This window comes from Adiantum capillus-veneris, chromosome 24 (assembly GCF_014529385.1).
Source record: "Adiantum capillus-veneris isolate H3 chromosome 24, ASM1452938v2, whole genome shotgun sequence".
Lineage (NCBI taxonomy): Eukaryota > Viridiplantae > Streptophyta > Polypodiopsida > Polypodiales > Pteridaceae > Adiantum > Adiantum capillus-veneris.
The window spans coordinates 1,334,443-1,361,391 of record NC_140954.1 but is presented as its reverse complement, the minus strand read 5'-3'; the positions used below and the strand labels follow the sequence as shown (position 1 = coordinate 1,361,391).

Sequence of the window (26,949 nt, the reverse complement as noted above, 5' to 3'; positions counted from 1 at the left end):
GTCAAGAAACCTTACATCAACTAGGAGAAGGTAGACAGATGATCACAGAGCCAAAATATGACAAAATGACACTAAGTCCCAGTCTATCGCGATAGACTAAGCAGAGTGATACAGAACCATCTGATCAAAAATTGGAATCAACAGTTGGCTTCAGCATGATGCAAGAGGACTACCCACTAAGTTTGAGCCCAAAACTGCATAGAATGAAGGAGATAGACCAACATCTCCTTAGAGGGAATCTGAAAAAATGGAAGTTGATCCAAAAAGGGGTCACTTGACATCCATTTGAGATGGAAATGGGATCAGATCATGTGCAAGACAGGAGAAACCAACTGGTGGAGTCACAAGTGGAAAATATATCTCCTGTCAAAAGATAGCCAGTCTATCGCGATAGACTGGGCAGAAATTGCAAATGAGCTGATTTTCATTTTGTGACTATAGGGTGACCTTACATGCCCTATGCACATACACCACATAAAATTTCAAGGCATTTGGACTTGTTCTCCTTCATCAACAACATTATTTGAAGCCGTCAGAGTCGGACAATGAAAGAGCTTGTCTATCTGCTAACACTTTACCTTAACTCATCTTGGGATTAAGAAGGCTCACCTAGATGCATGATTAAGTGGTAATCAATTTAGAAAAGAAATACTATGTTTGTACATTAACCGTTATTTGTGAATATAGGATCCATGGACGCTTCTCTGGGAAAAAGAAAAGGCAAGAACCTGGCAACGGAAGGTGCAATACCCTATGCACTTCTACCCAATTCATTAAAGCCGACAGCCACCTGGATACCTGCAGACGTGCAACAAGCAGTAGCCTTTCAAATCTACCAAGGTTCCTATGTGGATGACAAAGGAAATTTAGTGGATATAGTAATGATCCCCAAGGAGGCAGAAAATTACCTGAAAAGATCACCGCAAAGGTCATGGCTGAAAAAAGTTGGATTGTGGAACTTTGTTTCACTACCACCAGTGGGGATAGATTTCAAGAGGGTACAACACCTAATTGAGACTATCCAAGAAGATGGAACTTGCAGGGTGGCAGGCATGGATAATGAGGTGATGGAGATTCAAATCACAAAGGAAATTATCAAAGAGGCATTAAAATTGTCTGATCAGGGAGCCAACATGAGAGAAAGAAGGAAGAATCTCTCAGTCTACCTGCAAAGATCCAAACTGCCTTCTTTCGAACTCATAGCAAACCCGGAAGTAAGAGAACTGACACAGGTATACAATCAATGTTTGTTGAGCTACAGCAAGAGACCACCTAGATACACTACACCACACGGGGTCATCTCAACAACACTGACCTGGGCTATGGGAATGACACATGAGTTCTATATAGATCATGCATCATATCTGTTTGAGTAAGTGACAAAGCTACGGCAAGACAAGCCAAATTACATTGCAGGAGGAGAAGTCCTCACCAAAATAATATACCAGGCCATAGGCGCCGTAGATCAGCTACCACCTGCTCCTCATCAAAACGATTGGCTGGTGTTAAGAGAGAATATTGAAGACAGATCACAAAGGCGAGTACCGGACTCTACTAACACCATTGGAGGACGCAGGCTGGAAAGACTCACCAGAAGTACACAGGAAAAGATGGAAGAAGAAAGAAAAACTGAAGAAGAAGATTTGAGACTAAAGAAGCGGAAAGCGGAAATGGAGAACAACACAAGATTGCAGAAGGTAGCAAAAATGGAAAGAATGCTAGAAGGCTTTGTACTCGAGAGATATCTACGAGGTGATGTAGGCGCCACTTAGAGACCCTCTAGTAGCACTTACACATTGAGAACAAAGAATAAACACAACCCAGCTTTCGAGTTCGACTGGTTTGAGAGGTACATCCAAGAAAGGAATGCTATGGATGAACCAGAACTGCTACTTGAAGAGGAGGATCTCCAAACCTTGAGAGATCAGTTGAGGCCAACTTCACGAGATCAAGAAACTCCACCTCCATCTCCAAGGCCAGAGAAAAGTGAGAGGCAATCAACCCCACCTGCAGACTCTCCTTCGCATTCAGAGAGCTCACATCACGATGAGAGGGTTCATACACCACCCAATGAAGAAGAAGAAGAAAGGACAGATGGTCACCCAAACACCGGAACAGTATCACACATTGATAAAGGCAAGCAAAAAGAGGTGGATCTGACAAAAGAAAAAGCTTCCTCCTCTCAAGAAAAAGCTTCCTCCTCTCAAGAAATTGAGCTGGAAGCTACTTTTACAGTCAATGGAGACCCTACTAAACCGAAAAATACTGCACAATCAAAGGTTAGCCGATCAGAACAGATCCAACAAAACGAAGTTAGAAACAACCCATCAAGAAGTTCTGAAGTTGCAGCAGCAAAGAGATGACACCCTAAAACTGATCAGCATTAGAGATGCTGAGATCTTGGGGCTCAAAAGCAGAGTAAACCTCCTAAAGGACAATTTACAGGAGTCAGAAAATTTCAATGCCATTTGTGAAGATACAATCAATGTATTTCTTGAAGACGTCAATGACAGAGGTGAACAAATCCAAAGGTTGGAGAAAGAAAAGCAAGATGCCCTGGAAACAGTCAAAAGTTTGCAAGTCGTAATCGAGGACTTACAAATTGAAGTGAAGGGTTTGAGAGCAGTAACAGATATACATGCAAGAGAGATAGAATGAGCAAAGAAAAAAAAAACATTGCTACCAGCAACACCGGTGGTCCAACCACAAGAAGAAGTGGCGGCACTGAAGAGAGCTGGAAATGGAAAGAAAACATCGCTTAATGATAGCCGAAAGTGCACTTAGAGCAGAGGATCAATTGCAAAGGCAAATCTCAGACTTACAAAGTGAACAGCAACAAGGACCAGCTCATGACAGTGAAATAGAAAGCATTGTTTCCAAGTCCCTAAGGGAAGAAAATGAAAATTTGCACATCAGGGTAAAAGATTTAGAAGAGTCTGCAGCCCAAAAGGACATGGAATTTCAAACACTCCAAATCAATAATCGAACAATGGCTGCACAAATTGCAAGTCTTCAAACTACAAGGCAACGCCAAGGGCAGGTACACGTGCACCTGGAGCAAGCAGCCACGGATTTGGTTGGACTCGTAGAACTATATGGGGGTGATGATGACTATGAGGAAGAATCAGATGACCATGAGGCCCCAGATACGCATACTGATCAAACTGGATCCAAAAACCAAGAAGAAGACGAAGATTCAGTCACAAAATTTGAAGAGCAGAAGCTGGCAGAGCAAATGGAAAAGCAATCAGAGATGATGTGGTACAAGGCCATGCAACTAGAGAAGGAGATGCTACAAGGGCTCTCCAGATTAGGCAAGACAATAGCAGAGCTACGGGAAGAATGGAATGCCCCGATGTTACCCTATGCTCTGCTAAACTATGAAACTCTGACACATCAACGGCAGCTCGCAAAGGAAGAACAAGTGCCAGTATTTGAAGGAGAATTACAGGATCGGGAACAACAAAACAGGATAGTAGATAGCCAGTCAAAGTGGAGGCGTCAATGGCTTTTGGATCACCCTAACAACCTGATCCACTTAGTCAATGCACCGCCTGAGCTGAGGAATGATAGGACTTTTTTCCCAACACCCCGAACTTACACTTACAGCCAACATAAAGCCTTACAAAGCAGAAATCCTACATGGCTAAACTATCCAGTATTGCCAGGGCCTACCGAAGGAGAGAGAATATCCGGTTCTTACATGGTGAAAACCCTTCAGGGCGCCATCACAGAATTCGGAGGCTCTCTCGACCTATCCTGCAAGATGCTATGTAAAATAGCTCGGACTTTTTTGGCCTGTCTCACAATGTTCTCAGAAAGCTGGACTTCAGAGTACATGAATACAAAAAGAAGCATATCAGAGCTGTCATATGATCTAAGTGTGCCACCTAGAGAGCCAGTTTTGTATGCCTACTTCAGATGGCTAATGTTTTTGCCTAGCTATCATCTCCAAACATTCAAAGAAGCATTTTACACCGGCTTCTTCATGTACAAATCCAAAATTTTTGGCCCATTAATGGCGAGCGAGTCTATGCGATATGATGCGTTTCTACATCAAATCAACCAGGAAGGAAGACATCGACATTGAAGACAAAGACAGTCATGTCGTGGTAGACATGAACAAGGAGGGGGGGAGTGTTGGAGCCCAACTTGTCCAACTGTTGTAATGAGCCCACCTTGTAAAGCCTATCAAATTCCCATTTTTTATGTCAAAGACGTCTTATCATTTTGATCCACTTATCTGGGTTATGTAAAGATTAATCAGTCAGTCAGGACCCAGATGTGTTTTCCACTTTGTAATTATGATGAAGAGAACCCCATGTACATTTTTGAGCTAAGGTGACTAAAGTATAAAAGTCACCTTAGAACCATTTTTTAAACAACATTTGAATATTAATCATGTGTCGTACGAGTCTAAGAGAGAGAGAGAGAGAGTGTGTCTTATCCTCTTCGCTACGCGCTTCTCCCTCACCGGATTCACGACGTGACCACACCATCGTGGTAGCCTCTCCAAGAGCTACGCGCCCACGCCACCATTCACATTTTCGAGTTGTTCGCGATCAATCCTTCCTCGAGCTTATTTTGCTTGTAAGTAGCACAAACAGTGTCTGTTTTCAACAATCAAGTGCTTTATGGAATGAGTGGGAGATTAACTACACGTAGATACTCATAGACTTAGGTTTCGCACACTTTTAGATTATGACTTGTGAGTCTATCGCGACTGTATTCGAGATAACTAGGGTTCAAATCTGGTGAGATTAGACTTATAGGTAAGTATATCCTATTGAGAGGATGGTGCCTAGTAATTTTGATGCGATTCCGAGTTCATTTGATGTGTAAACGGTGTTGTGAGCGTTTAGGGATAGAGTGGGTTGCATTCAAAAAGGGCTAATGATCAATGCATCATAGAAGTGTGTATGTGTAGATTGGTCTCAGCTTGACAAGCTAACGAGATTGCCTCTGTGCACCTACGGGTTACTCGTGTCGTCGGATGATAAGTATGTTGTCTGTGTCGTGCTTGTGAGCATGAACAGGGGAGTAGTTTTGTCCTAAAACAGGTGGCCCAAAGTTCATATGGTTGGCCCTGGGCATAGTAGACGTGGGATGTGACATGCTAATGCTAGCTAGGATGGTCTCATTGAAATAAGGGCTTGGATGTTGTGGTCGTGGGGCATAAGTTGTTGAAACAATGGGAGAGGTAGGAGCTACATGAGCATGAGGACCCATAGGTGCATATGTTTGATACACACTTGTAGGTACTGTTGTAGGCATTGGGCTACCATGTAGCGATGCTTTACTAATAAATGAGGTCCATGGCGTGTTTTTTGTCATGCCCATCACTGGGGTAGGCATGGTCGTCGTGGTGTTATCAAGAGAAAGATGAGCTAAACTTGGAAAGGTAAAGCTATCATTGGTGGGCTCAGATTGTACTGAGACCCTTGGCGAAACAACATATGGAGGATCCATCGGGCTTACCGAGGGAGTCTCCATTTGTGATAAAGTTGGTTGCTTAGCCTTACCTGTATCCAAGAATCTCATGAGACCCGTTAAAGGCATGTGGATCCCTTTGTTCTGCCTCTCCAGCTCAATAACCCTATGGATGAAATCACAAACTCTTTGTTGTTGCTCCTCTAGCTAGTAGCATCCAATGTGGATTGTAGGACATCTAACCAACCCACATGATAGGTGTCACATGTGTATAGGTTGGTTAAAGTCTCCGTTTTTAGTTTATACTCTCAGTTTTTATTTAGAAACGCTCCATCTAAGATTGAGATGCTAGGGGTGTCCTTTGCATAAGATGCAATATGGCTCTCCATGGGTTGACCCTTAGTGGTTGCTAATTCAGGAGCACTCGATTGCTCGCCTAGCATGGATGTTGACATACGGCCTTCACTTTTAGCTCTCTCCATTGCTCTACCTTGCGTAAGCTTTTGATTTTCTTTTCCCTAGTTGCAAGGATATATCATTCAACCTCTTGCACTTCGGCAAGGCTTCTATCATCAAGTAATATAACCTCGGAGGGGAATAGCTCTGAAGAGTCAAGGGGTGCAATGAATGGAGTATTCACATGCACACTCTCCAGGAGCATGGGGTCTACATTGGTTATGAATGGTGAATTTACTTCGCCACCCCCTTCATTTACATCAATTTACATCATTAGCTCCATCTTCGTAGCGTGTGGCTCTACTCAAAGTCTCTTTCAAGTGGCTAAACATGCCTGGCCTAGACAATGGGCCCAAGGCATGCGTGTCTTGGCTTAAACTATTGGGATTGGAAATCGGGTAACCTTCCATGATGTCGTAGTCAGAGGAAGAGTCATATGTGGGTCCTGAGTGGTACTACCTTGCATTCTCGCTGAGGGCCTAGACCTAATGTGGAGGAATAATGGGTGCCGTGTAATCGGAGACACTCTCTATGTGATCGTCCTCTAGCACATGACCAGAGTGTAGGTGCATGTGACCTCAACACTTTAGAAGTGTTGGTGAGTGCCCGTGACGGCCGCTCACCTAGTTTTTTTGGGTGTTTGCAACCCAAATTTACTCTCAATTTTTTCTTTTTGGTCCTTTTTTTAAACCAAGCCACAAAATATGGCGTGTGATAGCTCAAAATGAGCGTCTTGGTTAGAGAGAATGTCATGCTTTACAACCCCCAATTTGGTTACTTAAAGTCCTCAAAATCCTAAAAATCGTCTTTTTCTAGTCGAGAAGAAGGCTAAAATTAGTAAGTTCAAGGGGTAAGTGTGAAGGGAAGGGTGGAGGACCTGAAGGACTTGTCCCACATGCCCTCCCCTCACTTGAGGTGCTAGTCCTTATATATATAGTAGTGTCTATACTATATCATAAGACTGAGGGCTGAGGCAGGCTCCGGCTCGGGCTTGGGGAATGATCCCAATCCCAATCCTTCCTTTTAATATGATATTTTTTTCTTTTCCCTTTTGTTTTTGGTCTCAGATTTTCCATGCGTTTTTTTTTAAAATTTAATATCTTATTTTTTTAAAACCAAAAATACTTTTTCAAAAGAAAAACTCTTCTGTGGATAATGTTCTGCTACCTATGTGCCGAGCTCATGCGCACAGAGCCTACCTCACGCATGCGCGCGAATGCACCTGGCAACTCTGTCTAATCTATCTACGGCTAGCAAAACTTAATTAACACTAATTAGTACTGCACACACACTGTCTACCACAACACACTGCACACTGGCAGAATCTTCAACCTGCTCACTATCTTGCATATTATAGAACTATACTACTAACAGACCTTCTAAAACCTGCACATTGCAACACTAACAGATCCTAACAAAACCTACACATTGCAACACTAACACATTCTAACAAAACCTGCTAAAACCTGCACATTACAACCAATTAACAGATCCTAATCCAAACTCAAAAAACACCAAACCAGATGAAAGAATGGCTTCAAGAGGTAGCATAGAGTGCTCCTCAAGCTTAGTGCAAGGCAGTCCCCGGCAACGGCGCCAAAAATGTGTGCTTTTTTGCACGTGTCAGAGGTTGGAAACTGGGCAAACACTGTGAGTGAGCCACGAATGGCTACAAGCACACAACTAGACAGTCCTAGCAAGCTCAAAGGGGCAATGGTGTGCCACTCACCGCTCAATGCTTTCCGTCGTGAAGGATTCTGTGTCGTGAAGAAGAGGGACCCATTGTCGCTGCGCTCAACCATCTCACCACCACCGATGCTTCCACAATGATCTCTCTCTCTCTCTCTCTCTCTCTCTCTCTCTCTCTCTCTCTCTCTCTCTCTCTCTCTCTCAAGCATACACACACACACACACACACACATATACAAGTGAGCACACCACGGATAAGAAGATAGAGGTAGAGCAATAGCACTTCTTTAGCATGCACGAGGATTTTAGGTCAAAATGGACCTTTTATATGAATGCGTCCCATTCACACATGGGCGCCCACAGTGGCCGATCATTGCAAAAATCATGTAAAAATGGGATAAGTGGTGCGCCTCTCATCGACGATCACCTATGCACCTATAGGACCGACAAGCCTGGTCCATGACTCAAATAAGTGATAAGGCGTCCGTCAGGGGTGATAGGGTGTCCGTAAGTGGTTAACAACCTAGGTTTTGCATCTAGCATTTTCCAATGCACTTATGTATAGCCATCTCCCTCTACAAACTCAAAGATTAGGTCTAATTGACCTTTTTGGGTTAGCCATCGAACTTTTAAATATTGTAAATGTCCTTCTCAGTAGAAGAGGCCATTTTTACAAGACTCAAGCACTATGGCAAGAATGCCAAAAGTTATGGGAAGAAAACTTGGTGAGACTTTTACAAAACCTCCTCCGTAACAAGAGCAAAACTCAAGCCAAAATGATGTGCAAAGTGTTATAAAATGAATAGGTAGACTCGCAAGAAAATCCGATAGAGTCTCCTTTATAAATATGGGGAGTGAAAACTTGACCCTAATGACACATAAAAAGCATTAAATCCACTCAAAAGAGTAAAATTGAGCATGAATTGTTAACTGTTAGTGACAAACAATTGCCATATATGACATCAAGCAAAATATCCCATAAGATATATACCTTTGGTGAGGATACCGGAATGGGGAGCTCCAACAACTCATATCATTGAAGGTATTGCAACATTCAAGAGTACCCCGACCCAAAAAAACCTCATGCAAGATCCTCCAAGATGCTAAACAGACACAAGAAATTAGCCACAATCTCAAGAAGGGCTCTTCCGGTTCAAGTCTCAAAAATGGCCGAGATTGCCAAAAATGGCTCCACATGAAGTAAAATGGGTAGTATCTGCAACTCAATGACGAAGTACAGTGGGTAGTATTTGCAACTTAATGTTCATGAGCAAGAACCATGCACAAACACATACTAGAGAATGATGCAAGTTGTATACAAGATCCTTGCAAGGATACCTGCTCTCAAAAGTAATGGCACTTAAGTACTAACAAAATGTATCTATCATTGCATAACATCTCATAGTGAGACTACTTCCAAAAATAATGCCAAAGATGCCTTTCAAAGTGTTGTACTTGCATCCAATAAACCTATAATATATGTGTCCAAAGTAGCTGACAAAATGGAGGCAATTGAGATCTATCTTAGAAACAACCACAAGTGTCATACATGTTGCCAATACACATATGGTAGGTCGTAACCTCTCTGAAAAATACAGAGAGTCTGAAAACACCTGTGAATTGCAAAAGGGATGTTTGCTTGGGCTATATGCCCCCTTGTAAGGTTATGAGTTTGTGAGAACCTGTATGTCAATGTAGATTGGAAGCAGATGTTGTCTTTCATTGTTGGACAGAAGTGCCAAAAGCGTCGATGCATGAAAACCAAAACGCCAAAACCAATGCATTCACTGAACAAGTTTCAAAAGCACCAAAAAATGGTATTGAATGCTGATGTCAGAATCTAGACATCAAAGAGAAAATATTCCTCTATGTCATCGAGGAAAAACTGAGAACGGATATCGATGGTAGGTTGAGAAAGGTCAACGATGTTGAAGGTGCCGAGGGAGGTCGAGGCCAAGATGGTGCCAAAAAACGAGGCTATGCCAAAGGAGAGCCAAGCCACTCTCTCTCGCTCTTGCTCTATAAGAAACACCAAAAATCTAAAAAGTTGGCTCAAGGGTAATGTCGCCTCTAAGGTCAATGTTGAAATCAAAGAAGCTGATGGTAGAGAGAGTCCGATCCCCCCCCCCCCCCTCTCTCTCTCTCTCTCTCTCTCTCTCTCAAACCACTTTCGAAGCTCAAAATTTGATTGTGTGCATGCACTATGCGCTCACCTTGTTGCAATGTTGCACAGATTATGGGCTTACCTTGCTGCCCTCCCTTGTGGGGGCAGGAATGGAGAGAGCTTTTGGAGTGAGCTTTTCCAATCCTTTCACTGGAGTAGTGTTTGCAAGGAAAAAGCTTTCCACACCATCATTTGAGGGAGCTTTTTGGAGGGAGATTTCTTTGCTATTTCACAATCCAATTGAACCCTCAATCTAACTTGTACATTTAAAAAAAAAAAAAACTTCGAACATAGGGGGTAGGACAAGAAGATACATACCACCCTATTAAATCACAAGATTCTCCAAAAAGAATTACAATATTAAATCAGCATCTGACATGTACTGATCAAATCATGTTAGATGCATTTGCATTTCAATCTAGCATGTACATTGAAAAAAATTATACTTCAAACATAGGGGTAGGACTAGAAGATACACGGCACCCTATTAAATCACAAAATTTTCCAAAAAGAATTACAATATTAAATCAACATCTAACATGTACTACCCAAAAAATATGCTTCGCACATATCAGAAGAACAGTAAGACACAAGCCACCCCCTAAAATTATGAATTCCCACAAAAAGAATTACAATATTAAATTAGCAATTAGTTTGTGCCATACAATTAAATGTGGGCATTAGGGGATATGATCAAAACAATTTAATTACAATTATTTTTTATGCCATACGACGACATTTGAACACATGAAACAGATCCTCATTTGTCAGATTGCTCTGATGGATAAACATACTGTGGTTTAAATCCAAGCCAAAGTAGTGAAGAAAGAAAAGTAAATATGCTTGCAGGCCATATATGGTTTTCTTTGTGCTACTCATTTTGTAAAGTCTCCACACGTACACATCGGGCTACTTACAAGATGAACTTCATACTTCTCGCCCCGGACTTGTGAAGAAGGTGTCTCTACCATGAATTTTTCATGCATGTCTACCTTCACAACAGTGTGATGGACAATCGGGGCCTCCATGGTTGCTGCCGACTCAACTCTCTTGGAGGCTTGTTCCTGAAGTTTCTTGGTTGCATTTCTAGCAACAAAACCTTCTTTTTCATCAGTGGAGTTGCCATTGACACATTTGATCTTGAAGACATATCCACACCCATATTTGTGACTAACATAAACTTTGTGGACAATGTTGAATCTAATACAAATTGAAATTGATGGCCTTATGTCACACCATCTTTCGATCAAGTATGAATGTCGCCATCCAGAGTGGAAATGATGGCAAACACCCCGTTGTTACTACTACCCCCATAATCTCTAGGATTGACCATGGCAAATTTTGCAGGGCAATCAAGCAACAAAGGTTCACTTCCCATAGTATTCAAGGACAAACTGATCATGCACGACGAAGCTGAAGCCATTGCTAGGAGAATCTTTTAGAGCTCATTGGCAATCTAGATATATTTCAGATGACACCAAGCCTATATTTATAAACAATTTCTATTTGCCCACATGTCTCTCTCCTCTCTCACTATTCCCATCTCCCTGTTCTCACTTTCTCTATACCTCTCCCTACTCTCCTCTCTCTCTCTCTCTCTCTCTCTCTCTCTCTCTATGTATGTATATGTATATATATATGTGTGTGTGTATGTATACCTCTCCCTTTCTCTATGCGTCTCCCTACTCTCCTCTTTCTCTCTCTCTCTCTCTCTCTCTCTCTCTATATATATATATATATATATATATATATATATATATATATATATATATATCTTTGTCATTTCTCTCTATATCTCTCCCCGATGTCCCCTCTTCTCTTTCTCTCTCTCTCTCTCTCTCTCTATCTCCCTCCCTCTTCTCTCTCTATCCCTCCAGTTCTCTTTCTCTCACTCTTTATACCTCTATATCTCTATCCCTCTCCCTTCACTCCTCTCTCTCTCTCTCTCTCTCTCTCCATTTCTCTCTCTATCTCTTCCCTCTTGCTGAATTGGCCTCTTGGCTACACTTATGCAATATGAAATATATTTGATGGCTAGTTTGCATTAATGCAACAAATATATACAACAAAATCATACCATAACGTAGATACAAGTACACATATTAGTCATGCATGCACAAATGTCTAGAGCGCAAGAATAAGCATACATATATTATTGTTAAGAAAGATTGTCCAAAACTGTAGCAATAGAATATGTTCATACAACCACCATTGGTCATACGGATCTAAAGCAACAATAAGCATATAGATGTTATTGTTATAAAATATAGCAGTAAAATATGTACAATGTGCTTTTTAATAGGAGCTCGCTCTCTCTCTCTCTCTCTCTCTCTCTCACTCTCTCTCTATGGCGCTTATGGTGGGCGCTAGCGCTCAATTCGAGCATGCGCAAGAGAGAGAGGAAGAGAGAGAGAGAGAGAGAGAGAGAGAGAGAGGGGAGAAGAGAGTGCCAGTGAGAGATAAAAGAGAGAGTGTTAACAATTAAATCATTCCTTCAATATACCCAATGTCGTTGCAACATTCGATCTCTCTCTCTCTCTCTCTCTCTCTCTCTCTCTCTCTCACACACACACACACACACAAACCCTGCCTTCATGCCAATCGTATCCAATTCCATGAGGAAACCCCATCGCAACTCTAGAACTCTCAGAAACTTCTCACCTGGAAGACTCAATCACTCGTTCATAAATCTTCCAAGAGTTCACTATCCTCTTTCTGGAGTACAAAAATACCGCCACTGTCTCCGTGAGAAATGCGCAAATTACTATCCAGGTAGGTTGTGAGGAGCCATGACTGGGCCCTATCTGTTCGGATAGGAAACTTCAATGGAGTTTGTCGTGACAAAGAGCGTCTGCACGCGTTCCAATCACTCATTTCTCAAATTTAATCTGCACGCGTCTTGGACTCTTGACCTCAAACGTAGCACTAGTGCTAAATGAGGTAGTCGAAAGAGGGCCAGTGAAGGTCACGAGATTCTCAACAGTGAGGGCATTTGAGTCAACAAACTATGAAATCTCTCCCACCTTTACAAGAGGGAGAATTCCTGCAGAGCCAAGAGAGGAAACGGCTCCGGGAAGGAAGTATACGCAAGAATCCATTTTCCATTGAGGAGAGGGAGCGCCTGTGTTGGTGTAGGCTACAAGATGAGCTCCACAATCTCTGCCCGCACGTTGCTACTTGCTTTCAAACCACAATATATGCCATAGAGGCTGTCGACAAGAGCCCTCTTTAGCTCTGCAACACTGCTGCCTTCTTCTTCTTTTATGGCTGTTGCTACGGCCACTGGTGAGGGGACACTTTCCTCTAATGGCTCTGGCCACCTAGGAGGCACCTTATCCTCTCCCCACTCATCATCGCTAGTGATTACGAACAATGGATCTGTCTTGCATTGCAAGAGATCAGCGATAACTTCTCCAAAGGTCGATATGCAGCGAAGCAAACGCTGTTTTGCGAGGGAGGAGAGGGAGGAGAGAGAGGAGAGGGAGTGGTGAAGAAGAGCAAGGAGTGCAGCAGGTGCACAGGGACATGGAAGATACGGCATCAATGTCGAACCAACGTCAAGGGAGGGACTAAAGATCACCTACAACAATGTGCAAGGCCTCTCTCTGTCTCTCTCTCTCTAAGCACTAGCACCCAATAGTGTAGCTATAGCGCCCCCCCCCCCCCCCCCCCCCCTCTCTCTCTCTCTCTCTCTCTCTCTCTCTCTCTCTCTCTCACACGCATGCTCGAGCTGAGCGCTAGTGCCCACCATGAGCATGAGCATGAGATTAAAAACCAAGATTGATTTTCTAAATATATTGCATTATTAAAAGGCTCGTTAGATTTTTCTTTTTTTTACTTGGATTGGAAAGAGATGGAAAGCTCACTCCCTCTTTCGCTCTCATCCTCTCTCTCTCTCTCTCTCTCATGCACTAGCTCGTAGTGAGCGCTAGTGCTCAATTATAAGTAGCCTTAGCACAACCTCCTCCCTTTTCTTTTGACCCTTCGGAGCTTGTTTATTCTATAGTGCTGCAAACGGGCAGCTCTCCAGCCTCCACATATGCCCTGTAGTGGCCTATCCTCCCGATGATGGTCTACATCACCAAGCGGCCCTTCACCTGCACCACGCCTCCATCCTTCAACTCTTGGCTCACCTTATTGTACCCAGTCTTTAGCAATAGCCTCCTTGTCAACTCATACCCTTTTGTTGCTCATGGAAAACACCCTGCTATTTGCGACCTTGTGCACCAACTCTCTCACATCAACCACATGACCCAACCCCCTTTGCAACCATCAACTCTTTATCCTCTTTGTACTTGGCACCTACAACCTTCTTCAATGGTAGTGCTACCCACCAACCCGGATCACATACACCCCATGTCTGCCCTCACTTGCCTTGGCAGCCCAGATACCTGTTGCTTGCAATCTCTTTTCCCCTTATACAACATGCAATTAGGGCCTGCGGATCAGAGAGAGAGAGAGAGAGAGAGAGAGAGAGAGAGAGAGAGAGAGAGAGAGAGAGAGAGAGAGAGAGAGAGTCCACGTAGCCATGATGGTGATGGTGGAACCATGGCAAGGGTGAGCGATGGTGGAACCACGGAGATGGTGGAATTGAAGGGTATAGACAACAATGCTATAGATGGGTGGAGATAGTGTGGAGTGACATCATCTGGCAGGGGCGGCCATTGCAGGTGGCAACGACATGACTATGAGATTGTGACAGCATCGATAGGCAGTCCAATAGATAAAGGCAATCACTATAGGTTTTACAGGTGGCATCCATGGTAGCGGTGATATTCGTCAACAGTCAACGGTGTTGCAGGGCAGTACTGCAGTAGGCAACACAGGTTGAGGGTGGCACATGACAAGCCAACCAAATGGCACATATCAAAATAGGTGGGTGTTTGTGCAGGGGAGTAGACGGCACTTACAGGTGAAGTTGGTGGTGTGACGGGTGCCAACATCAAGCAAAGGGCAGAATGAGAGACATAGTGAATGCAAGGGGAGTGAAAGAGCTTGTGAGCAAGAGAGAAAACAAAGCTTTCACTTCACAACCATGGCGCACCAAGCTCACAATCCTGTGATGTATGCTAATGCTGTCACAATCCCATTGTCATGCCATCGCCACCTTCAATGGACACCCCTACCAGCTGATGTCGCTCCACACCACCTCCAACCACCTATAGCACTGATGTCGATACCTTTTTAATTCCACCATCACTGTGACGCCACTGTTGCTCACAACCTTGCCATGGTTCCACCATCACCATCATTGCCCTATTAAAAAACTTTCACTGCGGCTTTTCCATCTCAACTAGGTGCTAGCGCCCTTTGTAAGTGAGGGATGAGGTAGGAAGTGGGACTTCCACTAGAAAAATACATTTGTCCTAACCAAAGAAAAAAAGGGCAAACTTGAAATTCTCTCGATTTTTAGGTCAAAATTTTAAGCTTTTGCCGGTAAGTACACTAAAGCTTCAATTTCCCGATTTTCTTAAAGGCAAGCTCAAAATCTAACGAGGATTTTAGGATTTCAACCGGTTAAAATACATTGGACCTCAGTTTTTTTCTAACACTGTGGGAGATTGAGAGTTGGTGGCCTATATAAAGCCATAAAGAGGTTAGTTTTTTATCTGCTGAGAATTAGCTTTTGCCAAAGAGGTGAGTCTCCTTACTTTATCTCCTCTCTCGTCGCTCTATCTCTTCTCCCTCCCTCCCTCCCTCCCTCTCTCTCTCTCTCTCTCTCTCTCTCTCTCTCTCTCCACCAAACACGCTCTGGTTTGGAAATGCAAGCCTATCGCTTGAGAGAGATACAGGAGCGAGACAAGAGACATGCAGATGAGGTGGAGCGTGCCTTGAAGGCAACATCTTTGTTGGAACCGCATCCAAACATTGTGAAGTTAGATCCACTGGCCCATGACTTAGAGTAGATTTTTCAAACAAGACCTCGCATTGTGTGGACAATGATCTTTTTTGTAAACCATTATAGACGATTGCTTTTAACATTCTTTTGAAAAAAGAGATGTGCTTATTCTCAAGTAGTGTGATCTTGTAAAATAAGTGGATTTTTTCTATTCTTGTAAACCTATCAGTGTATTGTGAGAAAGATATATGGACTTGTTTGTTTTTGTAATTAAGTGGATTTTTTGTATTCTTTTAACTCTTCTCAATAAACTTGCAGTCACATTGTGGTTCTCCTTTCTTGGTAGTTGAGCTTGCCAATCGCAAGTTCCCAGCTCTCACATCATGATTTATCCTCTCTCTTCTAATCTCTCTCTCTCTCTCTCTCTCTCTCTCTCTCCCTCTCCGTCTCTTGTCATTTTTCAGAGCACAACAAAAACAAGCGTTGCTCTTTGCTATTAACCTTAATGATGAAGGTAAAACATCGTGGAATAGTAACCAACTACTCTAGCTAGATAGCAGTAAAACGGGGTTACATGACCTTACCCTAGGTCATTGTCGAGAATTGACATTAGAGAAAGTACATCTCTCTCTCTCTCTCTCTCTCTCTCTCTCTCTCTCTCTCTCTCTCCCCCCCCCCGGTGCCGTGTGCATTGCATCCTTAAATTATTGAAACATGCATTTCCTTTGACTAACCTGTACAATGGACCAAATGCTGCATCAAAGAAGTGCTATCTAGCACCATTTACTTTGATGCTTGTATTTTAATACTGTTGTATTCCAAGGTGAAGAATCTATTGCTTGTTTTGTGGAATCACACACATATAATGCTCTCGCATGTGAGACTTATACCAATTAGCCTCATGCAACAACGCTTGGTAAATCCCCTTGGCTTAAGGTTGTGAAAAAAGGCAATTCTTGGGCCATTTCCAAGCTTTCCACTCGAAAGTAGAATCCTAGACCGACATCAGAATATTGCCCAAGCCTTTTACAACCGTACTGACAAGTAGCTTCTCAATGCCATCAAGTTGAAACTGAGCAGTCAGTTGGTCAGAGGATTTCCGACACTTGCTGTTTCCATCCCAGAAGTGACCAATCATTGGAGTACTTTATTGTTCACCCTTCTTGTAGTTTCTCTCCAATAAGAGTTCAGGATTACACTAGCATCTTTACCCAACCAAGGGGACCAATGTGAGATGGAGTTCTGAAAGTATCTAGTTAATTCACCCCATTCTAGTACCCAAGCTGATCTATTGCACTTTCGTACCAGCTCACCCATGATGTCACCTAGTCTCAATCTAGACCAACTTGGGGCTAATAGTTTGTCATGCACCTCGATCCCCTTCCATTGACCACCTTTAGAGCCAAGTTTTACCTTGTTTCTAAAAAAATCACCTATTTGCTGCATGTAGAACATCAATTCTTCATTAACTAATGATTTCTTGCACCTTGATGTCTCCAATATCTTAGAACCTGTGTGAGTGCATCTCCTCTACTCTAAAATCATCTCGTTGAATCGTAATGAACTCATTGTATATTTGCAATGGTAGATACTAGGGCCTCGCTGTGTAACCAATTACTATAACTTGCATCGATTTTTCCTAGAATTTCAAATTTTCATCTTCAAGAAAGTATTGACCATTATCTATCGTCCCCAATAATTAATGTAATATTTTCATTTCTTCGTGCTTTTTATGTAAATCAAAACTATAATGTGTCCTTTTCTATACTTGCTCTTATTAGTTGTTTTATTGGCATAGTCTTCTATAGATTATATTTCTTTAAGGAATGGGACTTTTTGACACCTTTTACGGTTGAGTTTGACTTTCTTCTGTTTACATAGGATTTTTATTTTCTTGAAACTAAACCACCTGTGTTAAACATAGATGAATAACTAAATATAGCATTCGACATCAATTTTGATTATGCTCTTTGTTGTTTCTATTGTAGAGAGTGCATAGTTGAGATGGGATAAAGTGAAAATGTGTCTCTCTCTAATATGTGGTCGCAATCTTTGTAGCAGGACACATTAATTAGAATGTGGGAAGATGCTTCTTTGAGACATTGGATAAGAAAACGCAGGGGCAAGGCACGTAGAGAGAGAGGGAGAGAGAGAGAAAAAAAAATCTATTGCGTGTCACGACAGAGAGAGACACTGTGTGTGCGCCCAGGATTTGGAGGCCTCATATGCGGAAAAGGCATTGCATGCACGCAGGGATGCAAAGGAGGTAGGGTGTGGGAGGGTGGCAATGCAGGCGCACTGTGTGTGTGTCTCTGTTGCAGGAAGGCGTTGCGTGTTCTGCAGCTGCCCCATGCACGGGCGGACCCGAGGCAGGTAGCGTGTGGAGGGTGGCACTGCGGGCCCAGTGTGTCTGTACTCTCGGGTGTTGTGGAGCTGCCGGATGCAACGCAGGTAGAGTGTGGGAGGTCGCAGTCCGGGCGCAGGGAGGAGAGCTCGGTGGAGATGTCCGTAGGGTCTCCATGCAAGGAGTGGCGGGCGCAGCAGGGGGAGCACACCGAGCTGGATGTTGAGGCTGGCGCAGGCAGCATGGGAAAACCGCGCTGAATGAAATACGAGCTCTCACTGTCTGTCTTGTCACACATCTGCACTGCACGCAGAGCAGAGGAGTGAACGCCGCCTTGGAGGGCAGCCCGGAGATTCGCCACAGGCAACGCGGCCCGTGGGAAAGTGAGCGAGCACGAGTTTTCCTTCGTGTGAAAATTTCGGCAGGGAATCTCTCACGCTAAGAAATTAATGTGGGCGTCGTAGACCCAGTATGCAATAATGAGAATCTAAGCAGATGCTGTAGTATGGTGTGTGGAGGGGAGAGAGAGGGAGATAGAGAGAGAAATGCCATGCATCAACACGAGCACGCGGATGAGGGAGACACTCGAAGAGACTGTGAGTTTTTTTTTTGCTGTTGATCGCAGACTCGCGGTGCTGTAGCTTGTATGGGAGGCCAAGCTCTCTCTCTCTCTCTCTCTCTCTCTCTCTCACTCACACACACACACACACACATCTCTAGGCGAGGCGTCGAGTGCAAGAAATGGTGGGTAAGCACAAGGGGCTGAGAGAGACTCTTTCTCTCTTTTTCTTGTTTTGTCCGGTTCGCCTGTAGCATAGGTCCCAAGTGGGGGAGAAGGGCAATGGCAAGCATGCAGTCTGCCGAGGATACTTGGGAGGGCGTGCTGTTGAACACGATCGCAGGAAGCTATACATTGTGAAGATCAATGGACATTAGTGTAGAGTAGGGAGTCCATCATGCTGCAGACGAGGGTGGCACCTTCTCGCTCTATGCGTATATATGCAGAGCAGAGAAGCTATGCACGTCAATGGGTTAGTCAAGTGCTCTGCAACACAACAACTCCATGCCAATAGTGGATGATTTGGCGTGTGTGAGAGAAGGAGATGCACCTCAACATGCATAGCCGCTGCTTAGAGCTAACACACTCAATTTGAGAGAGAGAGAGAGAGAGAGAGAGAGAGAGAGAGAGAGAGAGAGAGAGAGAGAGATGATGTGAGGGGGAAGCTGGTGAGACAGAGGGAGCTGGTAGATGAGCGATGGAAGGAGTCGCAAAGAGGGGTTGGTGATGGGGGTGATAGGGACGTGTTTAGCTTCTAATTTACTAGATTCGCAAGGAGCACTGAGGTGCTTGCAAGAGCTGGATGGAGAGAGAGAGAGAGAGAGAGAGAGAGAGAGAGAGAGAGAGAGAGAGAGAAGTCGAACGTGGAGACAAAAAGAGCAACGATATGTACTGAGTGCGAGATAGACCATCAGGTAGCGATGGCGAGGGGTGATGACTACAAAGAGGACACGATGGTGCCTCTTTTCCTTTAGAATTCACAGATTAGGTGCGAATCTCTGAGACAAATTAATTGGAAATTGCAAAGTGAAGCCAGTAAGAGATACAATTAAAAATGTAGAGTAGCTATTAAAATTAGCGAATGTTATGTAAAATATAAGTTACAACTTTTAATTCACATATGGCTTCAACTTCAATTATAAGCACCTCTATAACTTTAAATCTATCTCACACATGGTGGTCGTCCACAAGACAATAAATCACTAGTTATGTATATATTTCACATAATTTAAAAATTGATTCAAAAGACATCTACCAAGCATACCCTTTTTTGTGTAAGGTTATTTTTTAAATACCCTTAGGACTTGTTGGGGAGCTTGGCCATCATGGGACAGAGCTAAAAAAAAGTTTTGCTGTGAATGTGTGCAAGGTAAATGTCAAAGGGTGGGTGGGAAGGGTTGCATATTTTCAGCCTTGGGCACGATTGCATTCTTTGATCAACTTTTGGGGTTATGGCACATGGAAAGGGGCAAAAGGTTGAAAGTGCAGACAGTTCAGGAAGAAAGGAACAAACAGATGAACATGTCCACGAGAGTTCGAGTATAAAATTGGGGAGTGCGGGATGAGCACATGATACGATAGATCATAGGAGAGCAAATGGCCATATAGTATATACCTACAATATACGTGAGATGAAATGAAATGTTATATTATAAACCTTGAGGTACAAGGGGGTCGTGATGGGGCAATGTGGTTAATGCCGAACTGCCGGTCATTATTTTCCAACTTTGGTAGCCAAGTCATGTCAGACAAGGCGAACGGAGGCCGCCCAAGGGGGCCGGGCATGGCCCATCATCATCAGCCATGGCCATGGCCACAGGCTACAGCCCACGCTGCTACTGCACAGTGCACAGGATAAAACTTGGGAGCGGTAATAAAACGCGTGATCTCTCTGGACTCTGCAGTCAAGTATTGATTACTACTATGAAACCCCCACACAAATACCGCTCCAGAGTCCAAAGTGCGTGTGCGTGTGCGCGCGCTAGTAGAGAGAGAGACTTTTAACATGTAACAGCGATCCCTGTGTGCATATGAGAGAGAGAGAGAGTGTGTGTGCGTGTGTGGGCGGGGGATCGGCAATGATATTGGGCATTGTCCTCCCCCTTTCTCCATCCCTCTCTTTCGCAGCTGCTGCTGCAGCCCATATAGGCTAGATTGCCATAGGAATACTGTGCGTGTAGGTGGTGTAGCATTTTCACTTTCACCGCAAGTGTGGGGCATCCACAGTTAGAAGCCCTGGCCCGGCCCTTCCTCTTGATCCCACCTCCCGATCTGACAGTCCCATACCCTAACAAGCCCTCTGGAGTCTACACAGACTACACTCCTCTCTTCTGCCCCCCTGCTGCCACCACCATGGTTGGCAACATTCGCTTCGCTTTGTGAACGTTGTTTCCATGGCAACTTCCTGAGTCCCTGCTAGCCAGCCACACAGAGAGAGAGAGAGAGAGAGAGAGAGAGAGAGAGAGAGAGAGCCTGCAGTAGAAGCTAAGGTCTTATGACCTTTCCATTGCGGCTCCCTCTCTTTGACCCTCTGCTCCGGAAGGCGTGAGGTATATGCTCCTTTTGTGTCCCAGCTCCCTTGCTGGTGATGGGCGTGATGATGACGCTGGTAACCCTGACTCCATGGAAGCTCTCTTTCACAATGCAGCATTCCTGCCGCGTGTAGCTCAAGCCTGAGCTCCGTCTCACCATCTGCAGCTGCCCAATGCATTCTGCTTCCACCCTCGTCACTAGCATTCTCTTCTTCGCCCAGTGAAAAGCATGGGCAGTGGCTTCCTAGACACGCAGCTGTCAGAAAAGACCTCAATTTTTGGGCTCAAGCTTTGGGTAGTGATTGGCATCGGCGTCGGAGTGTTCATTGTGCTCATCCTTTTCTTTCTGTCGCTGTGGCTCAGCTCCAGGAGTAAATCTAGGAAATTAGAGAAAACCCCGTCTGTCATGATTCCCATGGAGTCCAAGGAGATCAATGTGGATCATGTGAGGAACCCCAGCCCTCCTCGAAGCGGCCTCGGCCATCCCTCCAATGGTGCACCAGTTTATGACACAGAGAAAGCAGAGGTACAATTTTCTCGAGGCGATGGCAAACATGGCCCAGCATTTGACCCAGATTTGGAGAAAGGTGACAAGTTTAAGCAGACCCTATGGAAGATGGTGGGAGAGGAAGGCAAATTGGATGCATCGAGTAAGGTCACCATTGACAAAGCCATGGTGGAAAATGAAAAGAGAGGCCTTCTGATTGAGAAGGGGACATCGAGTGTGAGTGGGGACTCACATTCGCGCGAGTTTTATACCTTGGCATTCCCCAGCTCAACTCCTCAGCAGGGTTCTGCTGTTCCTGAGGTTTCTCACCTTGGATGGGGCCACTGGTACACTCTCAGGGACCTTGAGCTGGCCACCAATTTTTTTGCAGATGTCAATGTGCTTGGGGAAGGTGGCTATGGCATTGTCTACAGAGGACAACTGCCAGATGGCTCCTTCATCGCTGTCAAAAATTTGCTCAATAACAGGTTTCTCCTTCCTCTCCAACTTAGATGCCTTGATTTTAGCTTTTCTTGCCTGGCTTAGCACACTAAGCTCAAGTGAGCTGTATTTTGACATGCCAGAGGTCAAGCTGAGAAAGAGTTTAGAGTAGAAGTGGAGGCCATCGGTCGAGTACGACACAAGAATCTTGTTCGTCTGATTGGTTACTGCGCTGAAGGCTCACATAGGTATGTGCATCTTCTTCTTTCACTTCAAATTCTTACACTAGTCTTCATATTTTGGTAATCTCTTGTAATCAACGCCTGTTATAGAATGCTGGTCTATGAGTTTGTGGACAATGGGAATCTGGATCAATGGCTCCATGGAAAATTCGGAGAAAACAACCCCATCCCATGGGAAGGACGCATGAGAATAGCTCTCGGAACTGCAAAGGGGTCAGTATTTTTTGTGGTTATGCAAGCAGGGCAGGTGACTTGTTCATTGTTGTGGATAGTGCTGATGTTGCGTGTGGTGAATATGACCAGATTGGCTTACCTTCATGAAGGACTTGAGCCCAAAGTGGTTCACCGAGATGTGAAATCCAGCAACATTCTTTTGGATACTGAGTGGAATGCCAAAGTGTCGGATTTTGGGCTGGCCAAGCTTTTGGGTGCTGGCAAGAGCTTTGTGACGACCAGGGTCATGGGGACCTTTGGGTAAGTAGCCACACTACTTGTGAGAGTAGTGGCAACCAGCACAGTTAGGACTAGCTTGTGTCTATGGACACTGTTGTTTGGTAATCGTTGGCCTGCTCACATTGTTGTCTTGGTGTACTACAGGTATGTTGCACCGGAGTATGCTAACACAGGCTTGCTCAATGAGAGGAGTGATGTCTACAGTTTCGGGGTGTTGCTGATGGAGGTGATCACGGGCAGGGATCCTGTTGATTATGGCAGGCCTCATGGGGAGGTAAAGGCACAAATTATACCCAAAATCTGTGCGCGTTGTGTGTGAAATCTAGTAAAGGGTCAACGAAAGATGGCAGTAGTTATGGTTGATTGAATTGTTGCAGATCAATCTGGTGGATTGGTTGAAGATGATGGTGGGAAGCCGGCGGTCAGAGGAGGTGGTGGACCCGCGGGTAGGGGTAAAGCCATCATCGCGGGCACTGAAGAGGGCGTTGCTAGTGGCGTTGCGCTGTGTAGATCCGGATGCGCAAAAGAGACCAAAGATGGGGCATGTCGTGCACATGCTGGAGGCAGATGACTATCCCTACCGAGATGTATGCAACAAGTTTGTCTGTGTATGCGAGGTTTCTCTTCATCATCGTGTTTGTGGCTTGTGTGTCATGCTATTATTTTGTTGGCAGGTTTGTCATACATCATACATACATAGTGTGTGTGTGTGTGTGTGTGTCTATCCGTTTAATTTCAATCCATTGAAAAAGAAGTATTCATAATTCAAAAGATGTTGTGTGTCTACAGGATCGGCGGGGTAATGGAGTTGCACGGACACGGAATAGCCCCCATCATGTACAACAACAGCCAGGAGGGTTGCAGATGATGAGCCCAAGCCCAGCCAGGAAGGTGGGGCAGGCCCTTCCCAGCCCAGCTCACAAGGCGGAGGACAATTTTGAGCTGGTGCTAGAGAGCCCCAGTGGGCCTGGCTATAAGCCCTCACTCCGCAGGTACGGGGCCTAGCGTGCCTCTCTCCCTTGTCACTCGTCCTTGGTCTCCATCACCAACACAGGAAAGGCACATCACAGGATTTTTTTTCTTGTAAAAAAAAGAAGCCAGCAATTTCACACCATTCTTTGTGAGTAATATAGGTGCCAAGCATTCCAAATTCTCTCTCTCTCACACACACACACAACATGTGCTTTGTCTTTTGTGTAACTTGTTTACCTTTGATTTTTCTTTGCTTTTTTCTGGTGTATGCCACAGTGTTCTAGACCGGTCAAAGACTTCTGCTGGTGAAGCTTCAGCTCCTAATTATATACGGCTTTAACTTTCTTAAATGTCATTGGTGTCGAAAGTCTCATGATGAAAAATAATATCACAGTAGTGTTTTGATGCTAGCTTAACACTGTAGCGCCTACTCCATTGGATCAAAATTATAAACTAAGTTAAACAAACACAAAGGTGTAAAATCATTATTGAAATCTTCCTTCTTGATGAAGGTCATTTGAAAGCATAATTGTTATTTCTTATTTCGACTCTACAGCAGAAGTTTACAACACAAGCTGGGATCGAGAGAGAGAGAGAGAGAGAGAGAGAGAGGCAACACAAAATGGCTGACCTTTTCTGTAGGGCCTTCCAAATTACTGGCCACTTACATAAGAGTTTTATACACCACAAATCTTAGATTTTATAAGAACAAGAACCAAAATATGAAATGTATGACGCTTGTGATGCTCAACTAGCAGCTTCAAACATTTCTTGTGATCATATCGTCATACAAGTGTTCTTTTGGGCCCAGGTTGTTTTACCAAATTTAGCTTGCATGCTACGATTCGCTCCAAACTATGCAAAACAGTCTACCTTAAACAAAGCATCTAACGCATACAAATTTCTTGTGCTTTCTTTTGGTTAGTGAATGGGTCCCTTCATCAAAGAACTGCGGTCTAGAAAAGGCCACTTTGGGGGTTTAACGAAGGTGAGGAAGGATCCATTCATTGCCTACTGATCAGTGCAACAAGAGAGAGTATACGCAAGTTAATAAAAGAACCTAAAACGCTTTGGTGAATGGATTTAAGGACTATGAGTACAAGAGCCCTCTTTTTATAAGTGAATGGGGCGCCTTACATAATTGATGAAAACATAGCTTTATTGAAGGAGGTGATTGTGCATGATTCTTTGGTGTAGATGGGGGTTTTTAAACTTGCGGGCTACGGCTACATGGGAGATGATGGTGAACTAGATGATACCAAATCACAAGTAGCTATAGAGTAGTTGCATACCAAGGGTTGTCAAATATTTACCTTTAACTCCTTCCCTTAAGCTTTGATGCATTGAGTAAAGAAAACTTTTGAGTTCTATAACTTATTTCCTCCCCTCTTGGCTACACATAAGAAGAGACGAACTTGCTCTTGTTGAGCCATGACATCATCCAGGGACCTTGTAATTTTTTGGGCTGTTCAATATAATTCACTCACAGTTGTGAGTTTTGCTATTAAAAAAGAAAAGAAAAAGAAGAGACTAACTTATCGAACTCTAAGCTCTTCAACTTGCCAGTGTTTCCATTGGAACTAGGTGAGTTGACCTATTGCTCATTTGAGTAGCAAAAGGAAGATGACCCTTCCTCTTCTACTACATTAGCTTTACCTTTTGTCTTTGTGCTTGAACCTTGGACCTTGGTTGTAAGCTTGAGGTAGGCTAGAGAGGTTTTAGAAGGTTGGCCACCTTACCATCTTCAATAACTTGAGCCTTGAGGTAGATCAATTGAGTGCAATGGCGGCTTGAGCGAAAGGGCTTTTGAACCTATTAACAAAGCTTACGACTTCTTCTCCACTCTGTCTACATTATAAGTCCACTCTGTCTACAAAGCTTACGACTTCTTCTCCACTCTGTCTACAAAGCTTACAACTTCTTCTCCACTCTGTCTACATTATAAGTTCACTTACAAGACACCATGCATTCAAAGGTTATTAAGATCCCCCAATACTTACATACCATGAGGAGATAGAATGACCCCTTCTCTTAAGGGATGTGTGGGGTTTTTGGAACATGTAATGAACAACCGCTTTTGCAAATGTGAAGCACCTCTTGTTTCGAACTCATGTGGAGGGGCGATATCAATTAAACTTCCCTTTATTTTGAGATCAATTGGCACACTTATATTTTTGGAGGGGGTACCCCCCCCCCCCCCCCCCCCCCCCCCCCCAAAAGGTCATGGAGTTGCATTCTTCACTCTGTAAAGTGAGGACATATGATGGCATGTAGTGTATGCAATCATCATGCCATGACGTAAGGATTATCCCCAAATCTTGTTTACCTTTTATTGCTATTGTTGTGATTACACATTTTTACATCATGTTCACCAAGCAACTTTCAATACTCGTTGTAAGAGATGCGAACTAATTTTTAAGATTTTAATATCCACAAAGCTTAATTTTGAACTGAGAAAAAATATATTGTTGTGCTATGCTATTGAAAATAGTTTCAAAACCTAAATTGTGTCAAAGAACGAATGCTCTTTTCTTCCAATATTTTGATAGATATGCAATTTAGGTACGGTACAAGTTATTTGGTGTGCTCCACAGTGCTACATATTTAGCTTTACTAACTTTAGAAATTTTCATTTTCCAAGTTATGTTTTACCATAACATGACCCTTCCTTGATCTTGAAGGTGTCTAATATTATAATATAAAATGAAGAAATTTTTAGCTATACCAAAATAATCTATTTCCAAGATGAGAGAATTATCTTAAATATATGCATTTGGCCACGAGAACCATGCTAATTACTTTACACCATATCAGGATGTCAAGATAACTTTTCCAATTTGGTCTTATGGTCACACGATTGTAAAGGAAAGATTATGGAAGCTACTTTTTTCCACACTAGTTCATACAAGTGTATTTAGTCCTCATAGTGTGGCTCATCTTCAGCTTTTGATACTTTCCATGGCAAGTACCAAATTCTATATCTCCAATGTCTACTTTGACACTAGCTATAAAAACAATGATTAACGAGTTTCAGATTTCATGGGGAAGGTTTAGTAGGGTGTGGTAGGTACTCCATTGCTAATGCAATGCGTGTCATTTTACTTCTATGTGATTACTTTTGAGCTGTAAAGGAGTTCCAACACTACCATTCGTTTACTTAATCTATCTTCACTTTGTATTTCTTATTGACATCATGGGTAATGGTATCTTAGAAAGAAAAGGTTCAGGGGATTTTCTTCCACAAGTAGAAAACTGACATTGAGGGTAACCTTATGGAGAAACTTTTGTGGTGTATTCTCAACCCACAACCTCAAGGTTATTATTCAAAAATTTTGGGGGTGG

At 43.5% G+C, this 26,949-nt stretch overlaps 2 protein-coding genes and 1 pseudogene across 3 annotated transcripts; 2 read left to right on the top strand and 1 right to left on the bottom strand.

Moving 5' to 3' along the window:
- Nucleotides 1-12,421: 12,421 nt before the first annotated feature.
- On the bottom strand, nt 12,422-13,280 carry LOC147425820 (light-induced protein, chloroplastic pseudogene; annotated as a pseudogene).
- A 517-nt stretch (nt 13,281-13,797) lies between these two features.
- LOC147425819 (uncharacterized) lies at nt 13,798-16,137 on the top strand. The gene has a single exon (XM_086498107.1). The coding sequence runs from the start codon at nt 13,805-13,807 to the stop codon at nt 14,369-14,371; it is 567 nt and encodes a 188-aa protein (XP_086354233.1). The 5' UTR covers nt 13,798-13,804; the 3' UTR covers nt 14,372-16,137.
- A 4,338-nt stretch (nt 16,138-20,475) lies between these two features.
- Nucleotides 20,476-24,149, top strand: LOC147425818 (putative serine/threonine-protein kinase At1g01540). 2 transcript variants are annotated; one of them, XM_086497813.1, is made up of 8 exons: nt 20,476-21,987; nt 22,084-22,188; nt 22,273-22,395; nt 22,486-22,656; nt 22,780-22,909; nt 23,013-23,243; nt 23,425-23,627; nt 23,884-24,149. In XM_086497813.1, the coding sequence occupies exons 1-8, from the start codon at nt 21,242-21,244 to the stop codon at nt 23,945-23,947; spliced, it is 1,773 nt and encodes a 590-aa protein (XP_086353939.1). In that variant the 5' UTR covers nt 20,476-21,241; the 3' UTR covers nt 23,948-24,149. The 2 variants fall into 2 exon arrangements, with proteins under 2 accessions (XP_086353939.1, XP_086353938.1); XM_086497812.1 differs by lacking the exon at nt 23,884-24,149 and having other exon boundaries at nt 20,502-21,987; nt 23,013-23,222; nt 23,425-23,856.
- Nucleotides 24,150-26,949: the final 2,800 nt, after the last annotated feature.

What these genes read in the sequence shown, in the direction of transcription:
- LOC147425819 (XM_086498107.1), top strand. Translation starts at nt 13,805, where the DNA reads ATGATGGTCTACATCACCAAGCGGCCCTTCACCTGCACCACGCCTCCA.
- LOC147425818 (XM_086497813.1), top strand. Translation starts at nt 21,242, where the DNA reads ATGGGCAGTGGCTTCCTAGACACGCAGCTGTCAGAAAAGACCTCAATT. An exon ending in AGGGTCATGGGGACCTTTGG is followed by an intron (nt 22,657 to 22,779) that starts GTAAGTAGCCAC and finishes GGTGTACTACAG; the next exon opens with GTATGTTGCACCGGAGTATG. An exon ending in TATGCAACAAGTTTGTCTGT is followed by an intron (nt 23,244 to 23,424) that starts GTATGCGAGGTT and finishes GTGTGTCTACAG; the next exon opens with GATCGGCGGGGTAATGGAGT.